Source organism: Nomascus leucogenys, chromosome 22a (genome assembly GCF_006542625.1).
Source record: "Nomascus leucogenys isolate Asia chromosome 22a, Asia_NLE_v1, whole genome shotgun sequence".
Taxonomy (NCBI): Eukaryota; Metazoa; Chordata; class Mammalia; order Primates; family Hylobatidae; genus Nomascus; species Nomascus leucogenys.
The window spans coordinates 127,730,222-127,748,319 of record NC_044402.1 but is presented as its reverse complement, the minus strand read 5'-3'; the positions used below and the strand labels follow the sequence as shown (position 1 = coordinate 127,748,319).

At 41.2% G+C, this 18,098-nt stretch overlaps 1 protein-coding gene across 1 annotated transcript in view; it reads left to right on the top strand.

Annotated features, from left to right (window-relative positions):
- COL4A4 (collagen type IV alpha 4 chain) overlaps window positions 1–18,098 on the top strand; it is a 167,433-nt gene that overhangs the window by 70,769 nt on the left and 78,566 nt on the right. The window contains exons 18-23 of the mRNA XM_030804064.1: window positions 278–347; window positions 1,168–1,272; window positions 5,672–5,836; window positions 8,998–9,087; window positions 10,122–10,285; window positions 16,775–16,847. Coding sequence (XP_030659924.1) covers window positions 278–347; window positions 1,168–1,272; window positions 5,672–5,836; window positions 8,998–9,087; window positions 10,122–10,285; window positions 16,775–16,847 — 667 coding nt within the window. The remainder of the gene's footprint in view (window positions 1–277; window positions 348–1,167; window positions 1,273–5,671; window positions 5,837–8,997; window positions 9,088–10,121; window positions 10,286–16,774; window positions 16,848–18,098) is intronic.

Sequence of the window (18,098 nt, the reverse complement as noted above, 5' to 3'; positions counted from 1 at the left end):
ATCCAATTTATAGGCACAGAATAATTTCATTGGAGTTAAATTTCTTTTCTTTTGTGGAAGCTCTGTGACTTGCTATTTACTTCCACTACTTGTAGATAAGAGATTAGATGCATCTTTGCTGCTCCTAAAACTCCATGGATGCTTCATTTCTCTAGTCAGCCTATAATCTCTGCTTCTTATATGAATGTGCACATGGTCATTCTAATATTGGTTTAATGCCAGGCAACATGAGTAAAATTAATATTCCTTTAAAAAGTGAATGAATGAATGATTTCAGGGGGATCCTGGAAATCGAGGGCGCCCAGGACCACCAGGTGTTTTGGTGACTCCACCTCTTCCACTCAAAGGTTTGTGTTCCTATTCAGTTCCTCCATAAATTATGCAGAAATAGGAGTTGAGTGGCCAGGACAGAAGAGTCTGGCCCAGTATTTCCATAGCTTGCACACTAGGCAGGCTGAATGCACGTACTGTAGCATGAGTGTATAATTATACATGTGCATGAGGCTTTTTTCAGTACATATACTGTATGCTGGGATTTTTATTGTCATCTTTCAGAAAGTCTTTTTTTTAATCGCTAAAAATTGTATGAAACTATTTTCCTGGCTGGGTTCAGTGGCTCACGCCTGTAACCCTAGTACTTTGGAAGGCCGAGGCAGGCAGATCACTTGAGGTCAGGAGTTCGAGACCAGCCTGGCCAACATGGTGAAACCCCGTCTCTACTAATAATACAAAAATTAGCTGGGTGTGGTGGCACATGCTTGTAATCCCAGCTACTTGGGAGGCTGAGGCACGAGAATCGCTTGAACCTGGGAGGTGGAGGTTGCAGTGAGCTGAGATCATGCACTCCAGCCTGGGCGACAGAGGGAGACTCTGTCTGAAAAAAAACAAAAACAAAAACAAAACTATTTGACTAACACCTATCAAGATGCTGCCACCAAAAGCAGTAGCCTAAATCAATGACAAAAAGCCCCACTCAACGTTCACGTGTCTGAGGAAGAGGCACAGCCAAGGGGGTTCACATTGAAGATATTTCGTTTTAAATGTAATGAGAAGCTGCAAAAGAGTGTCCTGATTATACTTTACTGAGTCTCACAAAAAGTAATTGTTGTCTGAATTTTAAAATGCACATATCATTTGTTTATTCTCATGTGCCGTTATCTTTGGCAGGCCCACCAGGGGACCCAGGGTTCCCTGGCCGCTATGGAGAAACAGGGGATGTTGGACCACCTGGTCCCCCAGGTCTCTTGGGCAGACCGGGGGAAGCCTGTGCAGGTACGGATGCCCTGATGCCCTAGCTTTTACAGGTCAGATTTCCTGCATCATCATCAGCACCAGTAGCTTTCAACTGTAGCTGATATTGGAATCACCTTAGGATTGTGTAAAATAATACTGATGCCTGTGCACACCCCAGACCAAGAATGTTGGACTCTTGGGAGATGGGCCTGGGGATCTGATACTGTAGAAGCACTCCTGTATTTGTACATATAGCCAAGGTTAAGAACCACTGAACTCAAACCAATTAATCACTTACTTGGGAGGAATACAGGTTTCTCAGCTGCACCCCAGAACATTCAATCAATATCACAGGGGTGTTGTAAGGAATACGTATGTATAACAACAGGCCTCCCACAAAGTTATTGCATGCAGATAAGGCTTGGAAACCACTGCTAGGATTAGTGTTTCCCCATGTTTTCGCACCCTTCTGGAAGGCTCTCCCTGTTGACATCTACTTGTAAAATTTAGTACGTTCATCTAATCCCTCGCTTAAATCTCCTGCATGAAAGGTGGAAGTAAAAATTATGATTAAAAAAACTTGCATTCATAATTACTTTAAAAAAGTCTTCTTCCCTCCCCTCAAAAACAAAAATAAGAAAATGATTCGCCACAGTGGCATTTGGTAAAAAGCCTGGGAAAGAGTCCTGTTGGCATAAGGACTTTGAACTCCTTCAGGTGCTGCGCTGGTTAATATTCCTAGTAAGATTAGGAATTGAAGTTTAGAGGGTATTTGCAGTCTGTGAACCCAGGAGAACTGATTAAACCTGTAAGGAGAAAAGTCTTGAGTAAACGTAGTTTTACCCAGCCTGTGTCTGTTGTTATATCTACCGAGAAGTGAGAAGTTTTCTGAGATATTCGACTGCTAACTGCAAAACTATTGTTTAATCTTCCATGAATCTAGCTTTCAGTTTGCAGGATTCAATAACCACAAAGGTGGAAAAGCTTTGTCTAGTTCACTTAACCTTTAGATAGCACAGCCTTAGCCTAACTGACCCAGGAGTATATAAATAATATAGAGTATTCCATTGGTCAGAAAGCACTGGACTCTGGTCTTAGAATTCTCCCATCAGGCTTGTTTGTAATAGAATAGCGTCTCCAGCAGATTAAAATGAAGTTGTAATAGTAAGTAACAAGTGTCTCTAGTGGATTCAAACCCAGGAAACCTCTTAATTCACAAGGTTTTAAAAAATAAATTAATCCAATAGCTTTCAAATCTTGACTATGACCCATAGTAAGAAATGCATTTGATTTTACATTACGTTTATATGCAAAACGTATACATTTACATTACACAAACATGTATGTATCCATATGTACAGGTGATTCAGATGAAAATACACAAAAGTATACATTTTTGGTATGTGACACACTCTTCTATCCCACTCATTTCTTTTGTAATAAAAAAATTTAATGCTGTCACGACTTACTCTATTGACTTCATGCTCTACAGTTGGGTGGACAATACTGCAGTATGCCACACACTGTAGCCCATTCTCCCTGTTGGCAGGTGGATAAGCATTCCTCTTGGCAATGGGACAAGGCAGCAGGCAGCACCCAGGTTCATCCAATGACTGATTGTATTGAGTCCACATCAGGTCTTAGAAATGGCATGAAGACAAGATGGCAGCCAAATCCACAAGAGCTCATTTTCATTTTGTTCTAAGCACAGGAGTGTCTCTAGTCCTATTATATACTTGTATATATAATTTGTAGATAATTATAGATATTATTGTTAATATCTATAGTATTTACTATATATACAATGTATACAATATCTTGTAGATAATTTGGTAATTATCTACAGTATTTACCATGAGATAAGCACAGTTTCAGAGTCAGACACTTGTGATCAAATCCCACCTTAGCATTTAGTGAAAGCCATATAGTATAATGTGGTACAGTGAAATACTTCATGCATTTGCACTATGAACTAGAAAAGTTCCAATTTCTCCTACTTGCAAGCTGTGTGATCTTGGACATTTATTAAACCTCTCTGTACATCAGTTTTCTTATCTGTAAAACAAGGTCTTGGGGTTGAAAGAAATAATATGTATACAGCCTTTAGACTGCAGTCTAGTATATAGTAAAGATTCAATATGTTAGCTATTATTATTACAGATATTTGGCCTAAACTTTCTGTGCCTTATCTATAAGGTACAAACTTTGCAGGATTGTTCGAGGAGTGAATATGTTTGTAAGTCTACTGAAGCCCAGCACATACGGACACAATAATGACAGCCATTAATTTAATAAACATGCTACATTACTGATTACTGACAGGGTTTGAGTTATCTCTTGCTGAAAAAATTTCCTAAAACCTAGTGGTTTGAAACAATAGCAATCAGTACAGTACCTCTCACTCTTTCTGCAGTTTAAGAGTTCAGGAAGGGCTGGGCCTGCCTGGACACGTCTCTGATTTCTCTTGTGTAGCCTCAGGAGCCTCCCTGGGTGGGCTCTGTACAAAGGCTTCCTTACAATATGGTAGCTTCTTATCATTGCTTATCTGGTAGCTCAGAACTCCAGTCTCAAGTGTTTTGGCTCACAAGACAGAAGCTGAATCATCTTTTCTAATGGCTTCGTTCAGAGGGAGGGAACACGCCACCTTTTGATAGAGAAATGTCAAAGTTCAACCAGAGGGTGTAGGACAGAGCTCCTGTGATGGCCATCTGTGAAAAATGCAGTCTTCCACAGAGAGGATCTGGAGCCAGACACGCTTAGGAAAAAAACTGTGAGAGGTGGTCACTCTCCCAGAGGCTTCCAGCTATCTTTTTTTTTTTTCTTTTGAGATGGAGCTTTGCTCTTGTTGCCTAGGCTAGAGTGCAAGAGTGCAATGACACAATCTTGGCTCACTGCAACCTCTGCCTCTGAGGTTCAAGCGATTCTCCTGCCTCAGCCTCCCAAATAGCTGGGATTACAGGCACCTGCCACCATGCCCAGGTAATTTTTGTATTTTTAGTAGAGATAGGGTTTCACCATTTTGGCCAGGCTAGTCTCAAACTCCTGACCTCAGGTGATCCGCCTGCCTCGGCCTCCCAAAGTACTGGGATTACAGGCGTGAGCCACTGGGCCCAGCCAGCTTTCAGTTATCTTTAAGCCAAAGACAGCAGCAAGGGGAGTAGGATGTCAAGGGGAAGCAGGATTTCCTGCTGTTGCATTATTGGTTTTGACCTCATCTGAACACACTGAACATTCACTGAGCATGTGCTCTTGCTGGATAGTACACTAAGCTTCTTACATGGATTATTTTATTTAATCCTCATAACAAGCCTCTGGAGATATATACAGAATACTAAATAAGTTAAATAACCTGCTTAAGGTCCCCTGCTAGAGAGGGAAAGGTCAAGTTCAAATCTGGCACCTCCATCCTTCCCCATCAACCTGGGCTGCTGTGATAGGTACAATATTTTATGTTCTACGTAGGTGATTATGTGAGTCTATATTTTTACCCACTAAGTATGCTAATATGTTTATTTGGATTATTTTTACCAAGTTATCAAGGTAGAAAGATTGAAAGAGTAATCATTTTAATTAAATCAAATATGTTTCTTCCCCAATAACCCTAAAGAATGGGGAAAAGGTAAGAAAATATGATTCTCTAAACCCATTTCTTTCCACTGTGTGCTTATTTCAAAGGAGGCAAGACATTTTAATGGCTGGGATATTGTCTTTAGTTTTGAGCTACGTTTATTTCTTTTAATGCAGTTTATTCAAATTATTATAACTCCTGCTCTATGGCTAGTAATCTGTTCTGTGGAAAAGCAAACTTAATACATTACTAATTTTTTTTCTAGTTCTGAAAGCTGTCATCTAGAGCATTAAAAATTAGCTTTATGGAGATATCACTGACATATAAAAATTGTTTATATTTAAGATACACAGCTTGATGTTCTGATATATGTATACATTGTACAATGATCACCACATTCCAGCTAATTAACCTATTTGTCACGTCTACATAGTTATCATTTGTGGGGGTGGTGAGAAGATTTATTTTAGATCTAGCCTCTTAGCAAAATTCAAATATAAGATACAGTATTGTTAACTATCATTTTCATGCTGTACATTAGATCTCTGGAACTTATTTATCTTGCATGACTAAGACTTTGTACCCTTTGACCAACATCACTCCATTCCTCTCTTCCCCCAGCCCCTGGGAACCACCATCCTACTCTCTGCTTTTATGAGTTTGACTATTTTAGATTCCACATATAAGTGAGATCATGCAGTATTTCTTTCTGTGTCTGGCTTATTTCACTTAGCATAATGGCCTCCAGCTCCATCTCTTTCCCTTTAAAAAATTCGATAACCTAAGCAAGTGTGTACTGATCTTTATTGCTTCTACAGAGATGTTTACTCTGAGAGTATATGTAACTTTCATTCTTGATTTATCTTGCAGGCATGATAGGACCCCCTGGGCCACAAGGATTTCCTGGTCTTCCTGGGCTTCCAGGAGAAGCTGGTATTCCTGGGAGACCTGATTCTGCTCCAGGAAAACCAGGGAAGCCAGGATCACCTGGCTTGCCTGGAGCACCAGGCCTGCAGGGCCTCCCAGGATCAAGTGGTAAAGTACTCCTTATTCATATTCATTAGCATTTATGCTGCTTTTGATATTTGCAGTGTTACTAAGAAAGCATAGTTTTTAAAATATTTTAAAAGTTATATGATGTTTCATGAGCTAAGTTGGAAGTCTTTTACAAACAGACTGAAGTTGGACTTTCACATCAATTAAAATATGTGCAATCATTTGGTTGTGAGTTTCAGTGTAAATGATAGAACTTTGTAAGATAATACCAATTTTTATTTTTTAAATGTAGTTTTAATTTTCATCAGAGTTATATATGGGCTTGGTTTGTAACTGCCTGGTGTGTTTATTTTGCCCACTTCCCAGAGAGAGCCAATTTTTCAAGACAGGGGAATTGCAATGGAGAAAGCATTTCACATACATAGAGCTGGCTAAATGGAAGAACGGAGTTTTATTATTACTAAAATCAGCCTCTCTGAAAATTTGGAGGCTAAGGTTTTTTAAAGATAGTTTGGCAGGCAGAGGGCTGGGGATGAAATCATGGGGGTGTGGAAAATGGTCCTCACGTGCTGAATCCACTTCTGGGTCGGGCCACGAGACCCTTGAGTCATGAGTCTTGGGTCTAGATGGAGCCATCCAGTCATCAGAAAAGCAAAAGTCTGAAAAGACATTTCAAAAGGCCAATCTTAGGTTTTATAATAGTGATATTATTTATAGCAGTAATTGGGGAGATTGCAAATCCTGTGACCTCTGGAATAACAATGCTACTAATCATTTAAGTATACCTACATCTTAGCAGAATACAGGCCCTTCTTATTTTGTTTTGTTTACCTGGTGGCCTTTTATTAGCATTATGAAGGCAGTTTAGTTTTGGGAAGGGCTATTATAATTTAAACTATAACTACATTCTTTCAAAGTTAGCTTGGCCCATGCTCAGAAATGACCAAGGGCAGTTTAGAGGCTAAAGGCAAGATGAAGTTATTTAGGTCATATCTCTTTCACTGTCACAATTTTTTCACTGTGAGAATTTTTTCAAGGGCAGTTTCAGGTTTAAGAGTCAAACTGTTCTACAAGGCGTGGTTTGGACAACTGAAATCCCCCACAACTCCTTCTCCTAATCCTTCCTCTCCAAGGGCAATCATTTCAACACATGTGGCTGGATCTACTACTACTATATATTGCTATTTCTCAATTTTTCCAATTCAGCATTATCTTTTGACTTTCCTCTCTTTTTTTCTTCCTGAGACAGAGTCTTACTCTTGCCCAGGCTGGGGTGCAGTGATGCAATCTTGGTTCACTGCAACCTCTGCCTCTCTGGTTCAAGCGATTCTCCTACCTTAGCCTCCTAAGTAGCTGGGATGACAGGCACGTGCCATCACACCCATCTAATTTTTTGCATTTTTTAGGAGAGACAAGGTTTCACCATGTTGGCCAGGCTGGTCTCAAACTCCTGACCCCAGGTGATCTGCCCCCCTCGGCCTCCCAAAGTGCTGGGATTATAGATGTGAGCCACCATGCCTGGCCCTATATCCTTCATTTCTGAAAAATTTTCTTCAAATGTTTCTTTGTATTTGATCTTAGCCAAAAGGCTGAGAAGCGATCAAGTGTCCTTTGAAAACATTGTCTCCTCCATTTTTTTCCCTCTTTTTTATCTTTCTGGACTCTATCTGTCTGTCAGAAAATCAATCCTACATATCTTTTTTTTTTTTTTAACCTTTACTGTATTACTCTCCAGCTGTTTATTTTTCTGTAACACTTTCTGGGAGATTTCCTCAATTCTATGTTACAATCCTCCACCTGAATTTTTAAATTTCTGCTCTCATAATCTATCTGTATCTATATCTATATCTATATCTATACCTATATCTATATCTATATCTATACCTATATCTATATCTATATCCAATTTAATTTCAAGAATTTTCAATTGCTGTTGTTCTCTTTTAATGTTTCCTTTTGTAGCAGGCTGTTCGTGTTTCAGGGATGCAATACTCTCCGTCATCTTCTGTTTTAATTATAAAATAAATTAAAATAGCCTGCTGCGATGTGCATTTCTTCTAGGTTTTTTTTGGCAGGGGTAGTAGGGGGTCTATTTTCTTTCCCTGCTGCCAGTTTCAGGAAGGGGATCTTTTGGTCTGTTTTTTTAAACAAATCATCCTGTTTTGGACCTCACTGTTGTTCTTATTACAGAGGTACAGATTCTTGAAATTTAGGAGACATTTCTGGGGTAAATCAGGTTCTTTCTCAGCTTTCTAAGCTTCCTGCTTCAAATTCAGCTTTTTTTTTTTAAGGATCTGCCAAGTTCTTTTACTTGTTGTTGCTGGTTCCTCTCCCTTTTTCCTTGTCCTGTGGGTTTATGCTTATTTTTACTTATTTATTTATTTTATTTACTTATTTACTTATTTATTTATTTTGAGATGGAGTCTCATTCTGTCACCCAGGCTGGAGTACAGCGGTGCGATCTCAGCTCACTGCAACCTCTGCCTCCCAGGTTCAAGCTATTCTCCTGCCTTGGCCTCTCAAGTAGTGGGGATTACAGGCATGCACCACCATGGCTGGCTAATTTTTGTGATATTTGCAGAGATGGAGTTTTACCATGTTGGCCAGGCTGGCCTCAAACTCCTGACCTCAAGCAATCTACCCACCTTGGCCTCCCAAAGTGCTGGGATTATAGGTGTGAGCCACTGCACCAGGCCGGTTTATGCTTTTTTGTAATATTCTTTTTCTCTACTGGGATTTGGGGAGGATGCCAAACAGTTTGCATTTTATCTGTCGTCTTTAACTGACATTTCTGACATTTTGTTTTTATAAACTCTGCTTTTCCATTTTCTTCATTAGCTAAGAATTGATCACTGAGTGGGGGAATATCTTTGCCATACACTGACTCCATTTTTTTGTTTATTTGTTTTGTTTTGTTGTCCATTATCTTGTTTTGCAACCCACTAATTTAAGGTAGGGCTGAGATTAGGGTTGGCTTTATCAATGGTTATGGTAGCAGAAGCATGCCGTAACCACTGCATCATCTATATGTGTGTATATTCTTATTTCAGACAGAAAGAATCCTAGGAAAACAAGGGAGCAAAGAATGGGGTTGGGAAAGGAAGCACATGGGGGAGGATGTGAGTGCAAAAGTCACTTGTTCTATAGAAGACAGAAAAATTATGTGATTCTCTCTGCCCACCCCCTTACCTCCTTGACAGTGACATACTGTAGTGTTGGGAACCCTGGACCACAAGGAATAAAAGGCAAAGTGGGTCCCCCAGGAGGAAGAGGCTCAAAAGGAGAAAAAGGCAAGTAGGCACCAAAGGTAGAATTTCTAGAAGACAACTGTACATGGACGATCGGGGGGCATTTCTGAGATGTGTAATGTGGCATTTCATTCAGATTTGTTACTCACCTTAGTCACCCACTAGAGTACTCCATTGAGTGCTATGCGATTACAAGTCACTGAAAAGTCAAAGCCTTGTGTCTTATATATTTATAAAGCCTTGTGTCTTATATATTATAAAAGTCAAAGCCTTGTGTCTTATATATTTTTATATATATATATAAAGGAAACATTTGCCTGCCATGAATTTTGCCTGCAAATGGTGACTTTGCTCACAAGGTCCTCTTGATTCCTTGAGAGTGGCAGTGATAGGACAGTATTGATATTTGATTTTTGTGGGACCTGTATCTCCCAGACTCATCAATTGCCTGTCTCTCTGCTTCTCCACTCTAAATTGTTTGGAGCCGTTTTGGGCAACTGAGTCAGGTGGGTGTGACAGCATCAACACAGATGAGGAGTCTGACTACCCTGAAGACATTTGTTTAAGACAAAAAGTCCTGATAATTGGAAAATGCATTGTTTTGAATTATCAATTATAATATTCAATGCAATCAAAATCCTTCTTCATGTATTATTTTGTCTCCTTAATTGTTTAGGGTTTGTGCACTCACCACTTAATTTTTTTAGTTTTTTTCAGGAGGAACCAAAGGACAGGCTTTTAAACTTTTAAAAATAAAAAAGTTGAATTATTTTTAATGTTTCTTCAGTAGAATTGGATATCAGCTTTTCCCTAGAATTTGTCGGGATAAATTTATTAAGGAACAAAACCCTCCATTTGTTTAGAAATGGTATGCTCACCCTACATCCCATGCCTAGGCACCCCACGCAGTGCCCCATGCTACACCCAGCCCCCACAGCACGTGCTCTCAATTGTCTGCAATAAGTGCATATCGGACTCTTTGTTCTTCAGTTATGCTATTGGTTTTGTACAGTAAAGCCCTTATTGGGGATTTTATTCAGGAAATATGACAAATCTGCCATTGATCCTCTGTCTAGGAAATGAAGGTCTCTGTGCCTGTGAGCCTGGTCCCATGGGCCCCCCTGGCCCTCCAGGACTTCCTGGGAGGCAGGGGAGTAAGGGAGACTTGGGGCTCCCTGGCTGGCTTGGAACAAAAGGTGACCCAGGACCTCCTGGTGCTGAAGGACCTCCAGGGCTACCAGTGAGTACCTCTTACCAGTCATCTTTCCAGTTAGAAGAGACACTGTATTAGTCTGTTTTCACACTACCACAAAGATACTACCCAAGACTAGGTAATTTATTAAGGAAAGAGGTTTAATTGACTCGCAGTTCTGCATGGGTGGGGAGGCCTCAGGAAACTTACAATCATGGCAGAAGGGGAAGCAGGCATGTCTTACATGACAGCAGGTGACAGGGAGCATGAACGGGGAAGAGCCCCTTATAAAACCATCAGAACTCATGAGAACTCACTCACTATTGTGAGAACAGCAGTGGGGAAACCCTCCCCATGATCCAATCACCTTCTACCAGGTCCCTCCCTCGACACATGGGGATTATGGTGATTACAATTGGAGATGAGATTTGGGTGGGGTCACAAAGCCAAACCATATCAGACACATAGAGATAAAAATCGAGGTGCCTCTTTCTAATTTATAGTGTGAGATATGATTTATGTTTTGAACCTACAAACATTATGCTAATGACTACAGAAGCAGTATATTTATTCATCCATTCATCCATCGTTTACTTATTCAACTAATTGGTATTATTGAGTGCCTACTATGGTCTAGGCCTTGTTTCAGGTGCTGGGGATACAGCAGGGACCAGAGCCCAGTCTCTGTCCTCCTAGAGCTTCAGAGAGGACACAGACCATCTAACAGATCAGCAAGTAAATATCCAGTATGTCATGTGGTGATAAACGCCATCACCATCGATTGTAGCTGGAGAGAAGAGAGAGAGGGGCAGATCAGGAAATGAAGTCAAGGAACTGGCAGGAGATTAGGAAGGGCTGCAGAGCATGAGGCTTTACAGATGGATCAGGTCTGAGCCTTTACTCTAGACTACATGAAACAGCCAGGGGAGAGTTTTAAGAAGAGCAAGACAATGGTTTTAAATGGATCACTCACTCTGGTTGCTCTGAGGAGCATAGACCATATGGATAAGGGACATTGGCTGGGAGATGAGCTGGGAGGCTGCTGTGTAATCCTGGTGAGATATGACAGCCAATGCCTTAATGTGGTGGTGCTGGGTGTGGTGCAAGGTGGTGAGATTCTGGATATATTTTGAAGATAGAGCCAACAGGTTGGCTGTTAGTTTGGACATAGGATATAAGGAAAAGAGAAGTAAGGGACAGAACCAAGGTTTTTTGTTTGAGCCACTGAAAGAAGGTAGTTGCCATGTACTGAGATGGGAAGGCAATGGAAGGAGTGGGCATTGGGTGAGGAAAGAAAGCAGTACTATTTGAGACATTTCAAGTTTGAGATGCCTATTATACAATCAAGTCAAGAAGTCAAGTAGGCAGTAGGATGATATTCAACTTAAGGATTCAGATGAGAGGTTTGGGCTGGGGATATAAATACTGGCTTTGTCAGAGTTTACATGATACCGTGCCAGAGAGTGGATGAGATTTATCTCAAGATGGTTCTCATTTGGTGAAAGTTACAGATGAAGCAGGTTGAGGCAAAGCCTCTCAGCTGTATGATTCCTCATAATAAAATCACTGCCCACTGGGGTACTCCCTTGGAGACTGGAGAGAGCCCTCTGTCCCCCCTTTATTAACAAGGCTCAATCCTGGGATGGCCTGGAACTTGACCATCAAGCCCCAAAGGACTTTCTTCCATTTTCCCGAGAAAATCTCATGAAAATAAGGTTCCAACCTGAGGGCCTTAAGTGAAGTTAATGATTAAGGTGTCCCAGCAGCACCTTTGTCACATGTACAAAGCCCACTGGCCACCTCTGCTCAATAGGAAGCTAGGTCCTTAATGCCTGTATGTGCATGAGCATGGTTGCAATTGTTAAGTAGTTTGCATTTTATTGTCTCCTTTTTAAATTCAACATTTTACCATGGTCATTTTTGTGTTTGTTGGTACTTAATCTTCTTAGTGAAGATTTTAATGGCTCTAAAATATTTTTGTGGTTTCCTGTTGAGTTGCTACTTAGGGCTAACATCTTTGAGTTAGGACTGCTCGTTTATCTAGGGTTATCATGGCTAAGGTTTACTTAATTGCTCTATGGGGCTTTCCTTTGTAGGCTGGCCATGTTTCTGATGTCTGTTGGGTATATGATTCTGTCCACATGGCTTCTTTGCATTAAATTCATTACATTGTGGTCATAGTCAGGGACCAGGGTCATACTATGGGACACTAGGGAAGGAAAGGGTAGAGAAGGGAGGGGAGGGAGAGGAGAAGGGGAAGGGAGAGAAGAAAGGGAAGGGAAAGAAAGAAAGGAAAGGAAGGAGGGAAGAAAAGAAAGGAAAGGAGGAAGGGAAGGACAGACAGAAGAGCATGAAAGACAGTGCAGACTATGGGGTGCTCTTGCTCTTGGGGGCTCTCCATCCTCCCAAATCTCCTCTCTCTGGAGATGGTCTGCTGGTCTCTGGCCCTAGCAGCCACAGATTGGTAGGAAAGTAGAAAACAGAAAACTAGGCTTAAGTTCTTTGCAATTGTTTGTATAATTGAACCAAGTCTTTGCATTCATTGCCTTAGCCTGACGGCGCTCCCTAGGATGGGATTTCCTGCCAGGATGCTCTAGTGCAAGGCACTAGGGCCTAGGAGCAAGTGGACCAGCTTCAGATCCCATCTCCGACATTTGGGAGCTCTGCAGTCTTCTGAGTTTTACTTGCAGCATTTATAAAATGGATATAAGAACACCATCTTAGAGGCTTGTTGGTAAGAATTCAATTGAGTCATGTGTTTTGCACACTGTATAAGGTACATACCAGTGAATTAAAGTCCAGGAGGCTGCAGAGCGAACCAAAGGTCACAAACTGTCACAGGCTGATAAAGTTTGGATGTGTGCCCCCTCCAAATCTCATGTTGAAATGTAATCTCCAGTGTTTGAGGTGGGGCCTGGTGGGAGGTGTTTGGGTCATGGGGGTGGATCCCTCATGAATGGCTTAGCTCCATCCCTTTGGTGATGAGTGAGTTCTTGCTCAGTTAGTTCACAGGAGATCTGGTTGTTTAAAGGAGTCTGGGACCTCCTGCTTTCCTCTCTTGCTCCCTCTCTCACCATGTGATACACTGGCTTCCCACTTCTACTTCCCCCATGATTGGAAGCTTCCTGAGAGCTTACCAGAAGCTGAGCAGATGCTGATGCCAGGCTTGTACAGCCTGCAGAACCATGAGCCCCTTTTCTTTATAAATTACCCGGCCTCAGGTATTTCTTTATAGGGACACAAAAATGGACTAATATATGGGCTATTTCTGACCTGCTGGAATGTTTGGTTGTGTCCTCATGGTGTTTGTTTTTGAATTATTAATGTGAGGTTTGTGGCTTCTCCTGAGATATTAGAAGTTTATGAACACAAGGTTATTGCATTCCCACTGCTGCTGTGGCTGTGGGCTGATTCCCCCCATGCCTACCCACCTGTTCCCCTTGGACTGGGCAGACGCTACCCCTGTAGGCATCTGCAGTTGATGTCCGTTATTAGACTGAACAACTAGGATATGCCTGGCAGAGAGGAAGTGTTTTTTTTGTTTTGTTTTGCTTTTTTTTTTTTTTTGGTGGAATTTCACTCTTGTCGCCCAGGCTGGAGTGCAATGGTGCAATCTCAGCTCACTGCAACCTCTGCCTCCCGGGTTCAGGTGATTCTGCTGCCTCAGCCTCTAGAGTAGCTGGGACTACAGGCATGTGCCACCACACCCAGCTAATTTTGTATTTTTAGTAGAGACAGGGTTTCACCTTTTTGGTCAGGCTGGTCTCGAACTCCTGACCTCAGGTGATCCTCCCACTTCAGCCTCCCAAAGTGCTGGGATTACAGGCATGAGCCACCGCGCCCAGCCCGGAGAGGAGTTTTTGTTGCTGCTGGGCTTCCATCGTTAGAGTAACACAAGTGTTTGGTGATCTCAGGTCTTAAGATTGTAAAAAGTAGCTCTCTATCTGAAGCTGCTGACAACTTTTGCCCCAGGAATCTCTTAGGTTACACATTTATTTCACTATTTAACTGCTATATTCTCAGTACTCAGAGTAATGCCTGGTTCTTTGTAGTTTTCAAAGAAAACTACAGTAATGGTTTTAGTAATGTTTAGTAACATTTACTAAACAATGGTTTAGTAATGGTTCAGTAATGTTTTCAGTAAATGTTTCTTTAATGAAATCCAATAACAGTTTTCCTTACTAGCTCAAATAAGTCTATGATCTACCCTAGTACTTAAAATTCGACACCTACAGAGCATTAGAGCAATTCATCATACATTCGAAGTCTCCAATGTGCTGAGTAATAAACTGTGCAGACTCCTGGGGTGGGTTCATTCTTCCAAAGTACCAAAGTTTGATTTATTAAGCATTCCACTTTTTCCCTTTCTGGAAAGAAATTGGTCCAAATGCTATGTGAACAGTTTTCTGTCCTGATAATTTATTCATCAGAAGGGCATTTTCTTTATCCATTTCTTGGGCAGGATACCATATGACATACACTTTGGCCAGGCCCCATTGCTACTTATGACTAGCATATATAGTAAAAATAAGAATAAAAGAAAACTCAACCTACATTAGTACTTTATGGTTTCTAATTCTTTCTAGTGTATTGATTTATACTAAGAAATTAGTTCTACCCACCTTTTTGATGGTTCACAGACATTGCTACAAACAGGATGCTATACTAGAGTGATATCAGAGGTATTGAGTTATGTGTGGACATATTTTTTTTCTCTGCATGAAATGGCTTCCAACCCTTTTGTCCATTTGAGTTTTTATGCCTGTTGTTTGCATTTTTGGCTTCCTCTTCACTGTTACTGCCTGATGATTGCTGATGCCACTGTGCCCATCTCTACTTGTACTCTCCTCCCCTCTATAGCTCTCGGCTTGTAAATTAGTACAGGCAGTTAAAAAAAGATAGTTAAGCTTATTTGAACACATTGTTAGATTGTGTGAAAATAAGACAAGACCAGGTGTGGTGGCTTACTCCTGTAGTCTCAGCACTTTCAGAGGCAGCAGGATCCCTTAAGGCTAGGAGTTTGAGACCAGCCTGGGCAATACAGCAAGACCCCATCTCTACACACAAAAAAGTAAAATCGAATTAGCCAGGCATGGTGGCATTGCACCCGCAGTTCTAGCTACCCGAGAGGCTGAGGTAGGAGGATTGCTTGAGCCCAGAGGTTTAAGGCTACAGTGAGTTATGATTGCACCACTGCACTGCAGCCTGGGGAATAAAGTGAGAACCTGTCTCAAAAAAAGAAAATAAATAAAAAGAAAATATGACAAGGTAGTGGCATCTGTGTGAGAAAAGCAACTGGCTTGCTCAGTCCTTTTTACCTCCCTCCAATTTCTTTGCTGTGGTTTTTTGATTATTGATATCACTAGGTAAGTAACCTTGGGCTCTGTATGGTGTTTCTATAATGGTATTTGAAATGGTGCTTGGCCACCCTAATATACTGACAATAGGTTCATATATATATATATATATATATATATATATATATACATATTTTGACACAGAGTCTTGCTCTGTCACCCAGACTGGAGTACAGTGGCACGATCTCAGCTCACTGCAACCTCCGCCTCCTGGGTTCAAGTGATTTTTATGCCTCAGCCTCCCAAGTAGCTATGACTACAGGTGTGCACCATCACGTCCAGCTAATTTTTGTATTTTTAGTAGGGACGGGGTTTCACCATGTTGGCCAGGCTAGTCTTGAGCTCTTGGCCTCAAGTGATCCGCCTTCCTTGGCCTCTCAAAGTGCTGGGATTATAGATGTGAGCCACTGCGCCCAGCCAGGTTCCCATATTTTTGACATGGTTTGATATTCAGTAATATGTAACACTTAAAAAGTATGACTCAAATTATTTAGTTTTTGAGCAATGTTGTGGTTAAGAGATCGTGAGCATGTCAGCCAAAATTAGCTATTTACCTGTTATACAGAATAAATATATTAGCTTCAGAAAAGGTTCTTAATTCCTCTTCTCCTGCCCATCAACTTTCCTTAGCAGCACATCACTTCCATGCCATTTTCATCACAAACTTATCCCTAAACCTCTACCTTCATCTCTGGTGGCAGCTCTTGTGGTTATCCCACTCTCTTCTTTCCTCTCCATTTCACATTACAAAGCCCATGATAGTTACAAAAATTAATTATAAATTTTAATTTGAGGTAGTTGACTCACAAGATGTTGCACAGTCATAAAGTTCCCATGTATGCTTCCCCCAGCTTCCCCAATGATACACACACATAACCATATTTACATAACCACAGTACACTGTCAAAACCAGGAAACGGTCATTGATACAGTCCTCTTAACTCAGGTACAGACCTTATTCAGATTTCACCAGCTTTTACATTTTACATGTAGTTCAAGAGCCCCAGTTTTGCAAGATAGGACTACCTTGGAAGGCAGGAAAGTGGAAGAGACCAAGAATGCCAAGCTAGAATCTTTAACAAGAGATCTAGGAGGGAAGAAGAGAGAGATTCAATATGTACAGATGTAACTGTTGACCCATCACAATTAATCTAATTTGTTGCTCTTATTTTTCACCAAGGGAAAGCATGGTGCCTCCGGACCACCTGGCAACAAAGGGGCGAAGGGTGACATGGTTGTATCAAGAGTTAAAGGTGAGCATAATCAATCACTTAACTCCCTGCCATTTTATGAATGATGTATAGACCCTCCTCTTGCAGTAATTTCCCCTGTGACCATAGATCAATTCTATACAATTTAGGATGGTTGAGATTACTTAAAAAATACTTCCTGCCCTTCATAAGGTTGTATGAATGTTGAGCCAAATCCCCTGTCTCTTATTTGAAAACATAAATATTCCTTTAGCCACGCATTCACATCTTCATTATGGTGAACTTGGGTTTAACTCAAGCCCTCCTTTGGCTTGGCTGGTGTTTATTCACTGCATTACAGTATTCTATATTAGTCAATAATATTTTAGTTGTAAATGAAAGAAGCCCAGCTTGAAATCGTTTTTTTAAGCAATTTATTGACCTAAACAAAATGTGAAATATTAAAAGGTAGGGTTTTTTATTAGTAAGAGTTCCCCAGGGACAGAACTAATAGGATATATGTATATATGAAAAGGAGTTTATTAAGGAGAATTGACTCATATGACTGCAACGTGAAACCCCACTACAAGCTGTCTGCAAGCTGAGGAGCCAGGAAGCCAGTAGTGGCTCAGCCCCAAAAGCAGTGGCTTTCCTACTTTTGAGTCCAAAAGCCTTAAAAGTAGGGAAGGCTTTTGGCTAACAGTGTGGCCCTCAGTCTGTGGCTAAAGGCACAAGAGCCCTAGCAAACCACTGGTGTAAGTTTAAGAGTCCAAAGGCTGAAGAACCTGGAGAATGATGTCCAAGGGCAGGAAGCATTCAGCACAGGAGAAAGATGAAAGCCAGAAGACTCAGCAAGCAGCTTCTTCCACCTGCTTTGTTCCAGCTGTGCTGGCAGCTCATTGGATGGTGCCTACCCACACCGGGAGTAGGTCTTCCTGTCGCAGTCCACTGACTCAAATGTTAATCTTCTCTGGCAACACCCTCACAGACACACCCAGCAACAACCCTTTACCAGCTATGTAGGCATCCTTCATTCCAATCAAGTTGACACTTAATATTAACCATCGCAGGTTGGCATTGGGACAACCAGATCCGGGCCTCCAGTGGCATCAAGAGGCTCCCCCTGCATCTTTCATCTCACATTGTACCATCTATATTTTCTCCCATCAGACTGATTTTTGTACCCCCAGGCAGCTCCAAGTTCTTACATCCAGAGATGAAGAGAGCCCTGCTTTGTCAGCTCCAAATAGAAAAATAATTTCAGAAAGGACTGATGAGCTTAGGGCAAGTACCCAGCCTCAGACCATTCCCCCT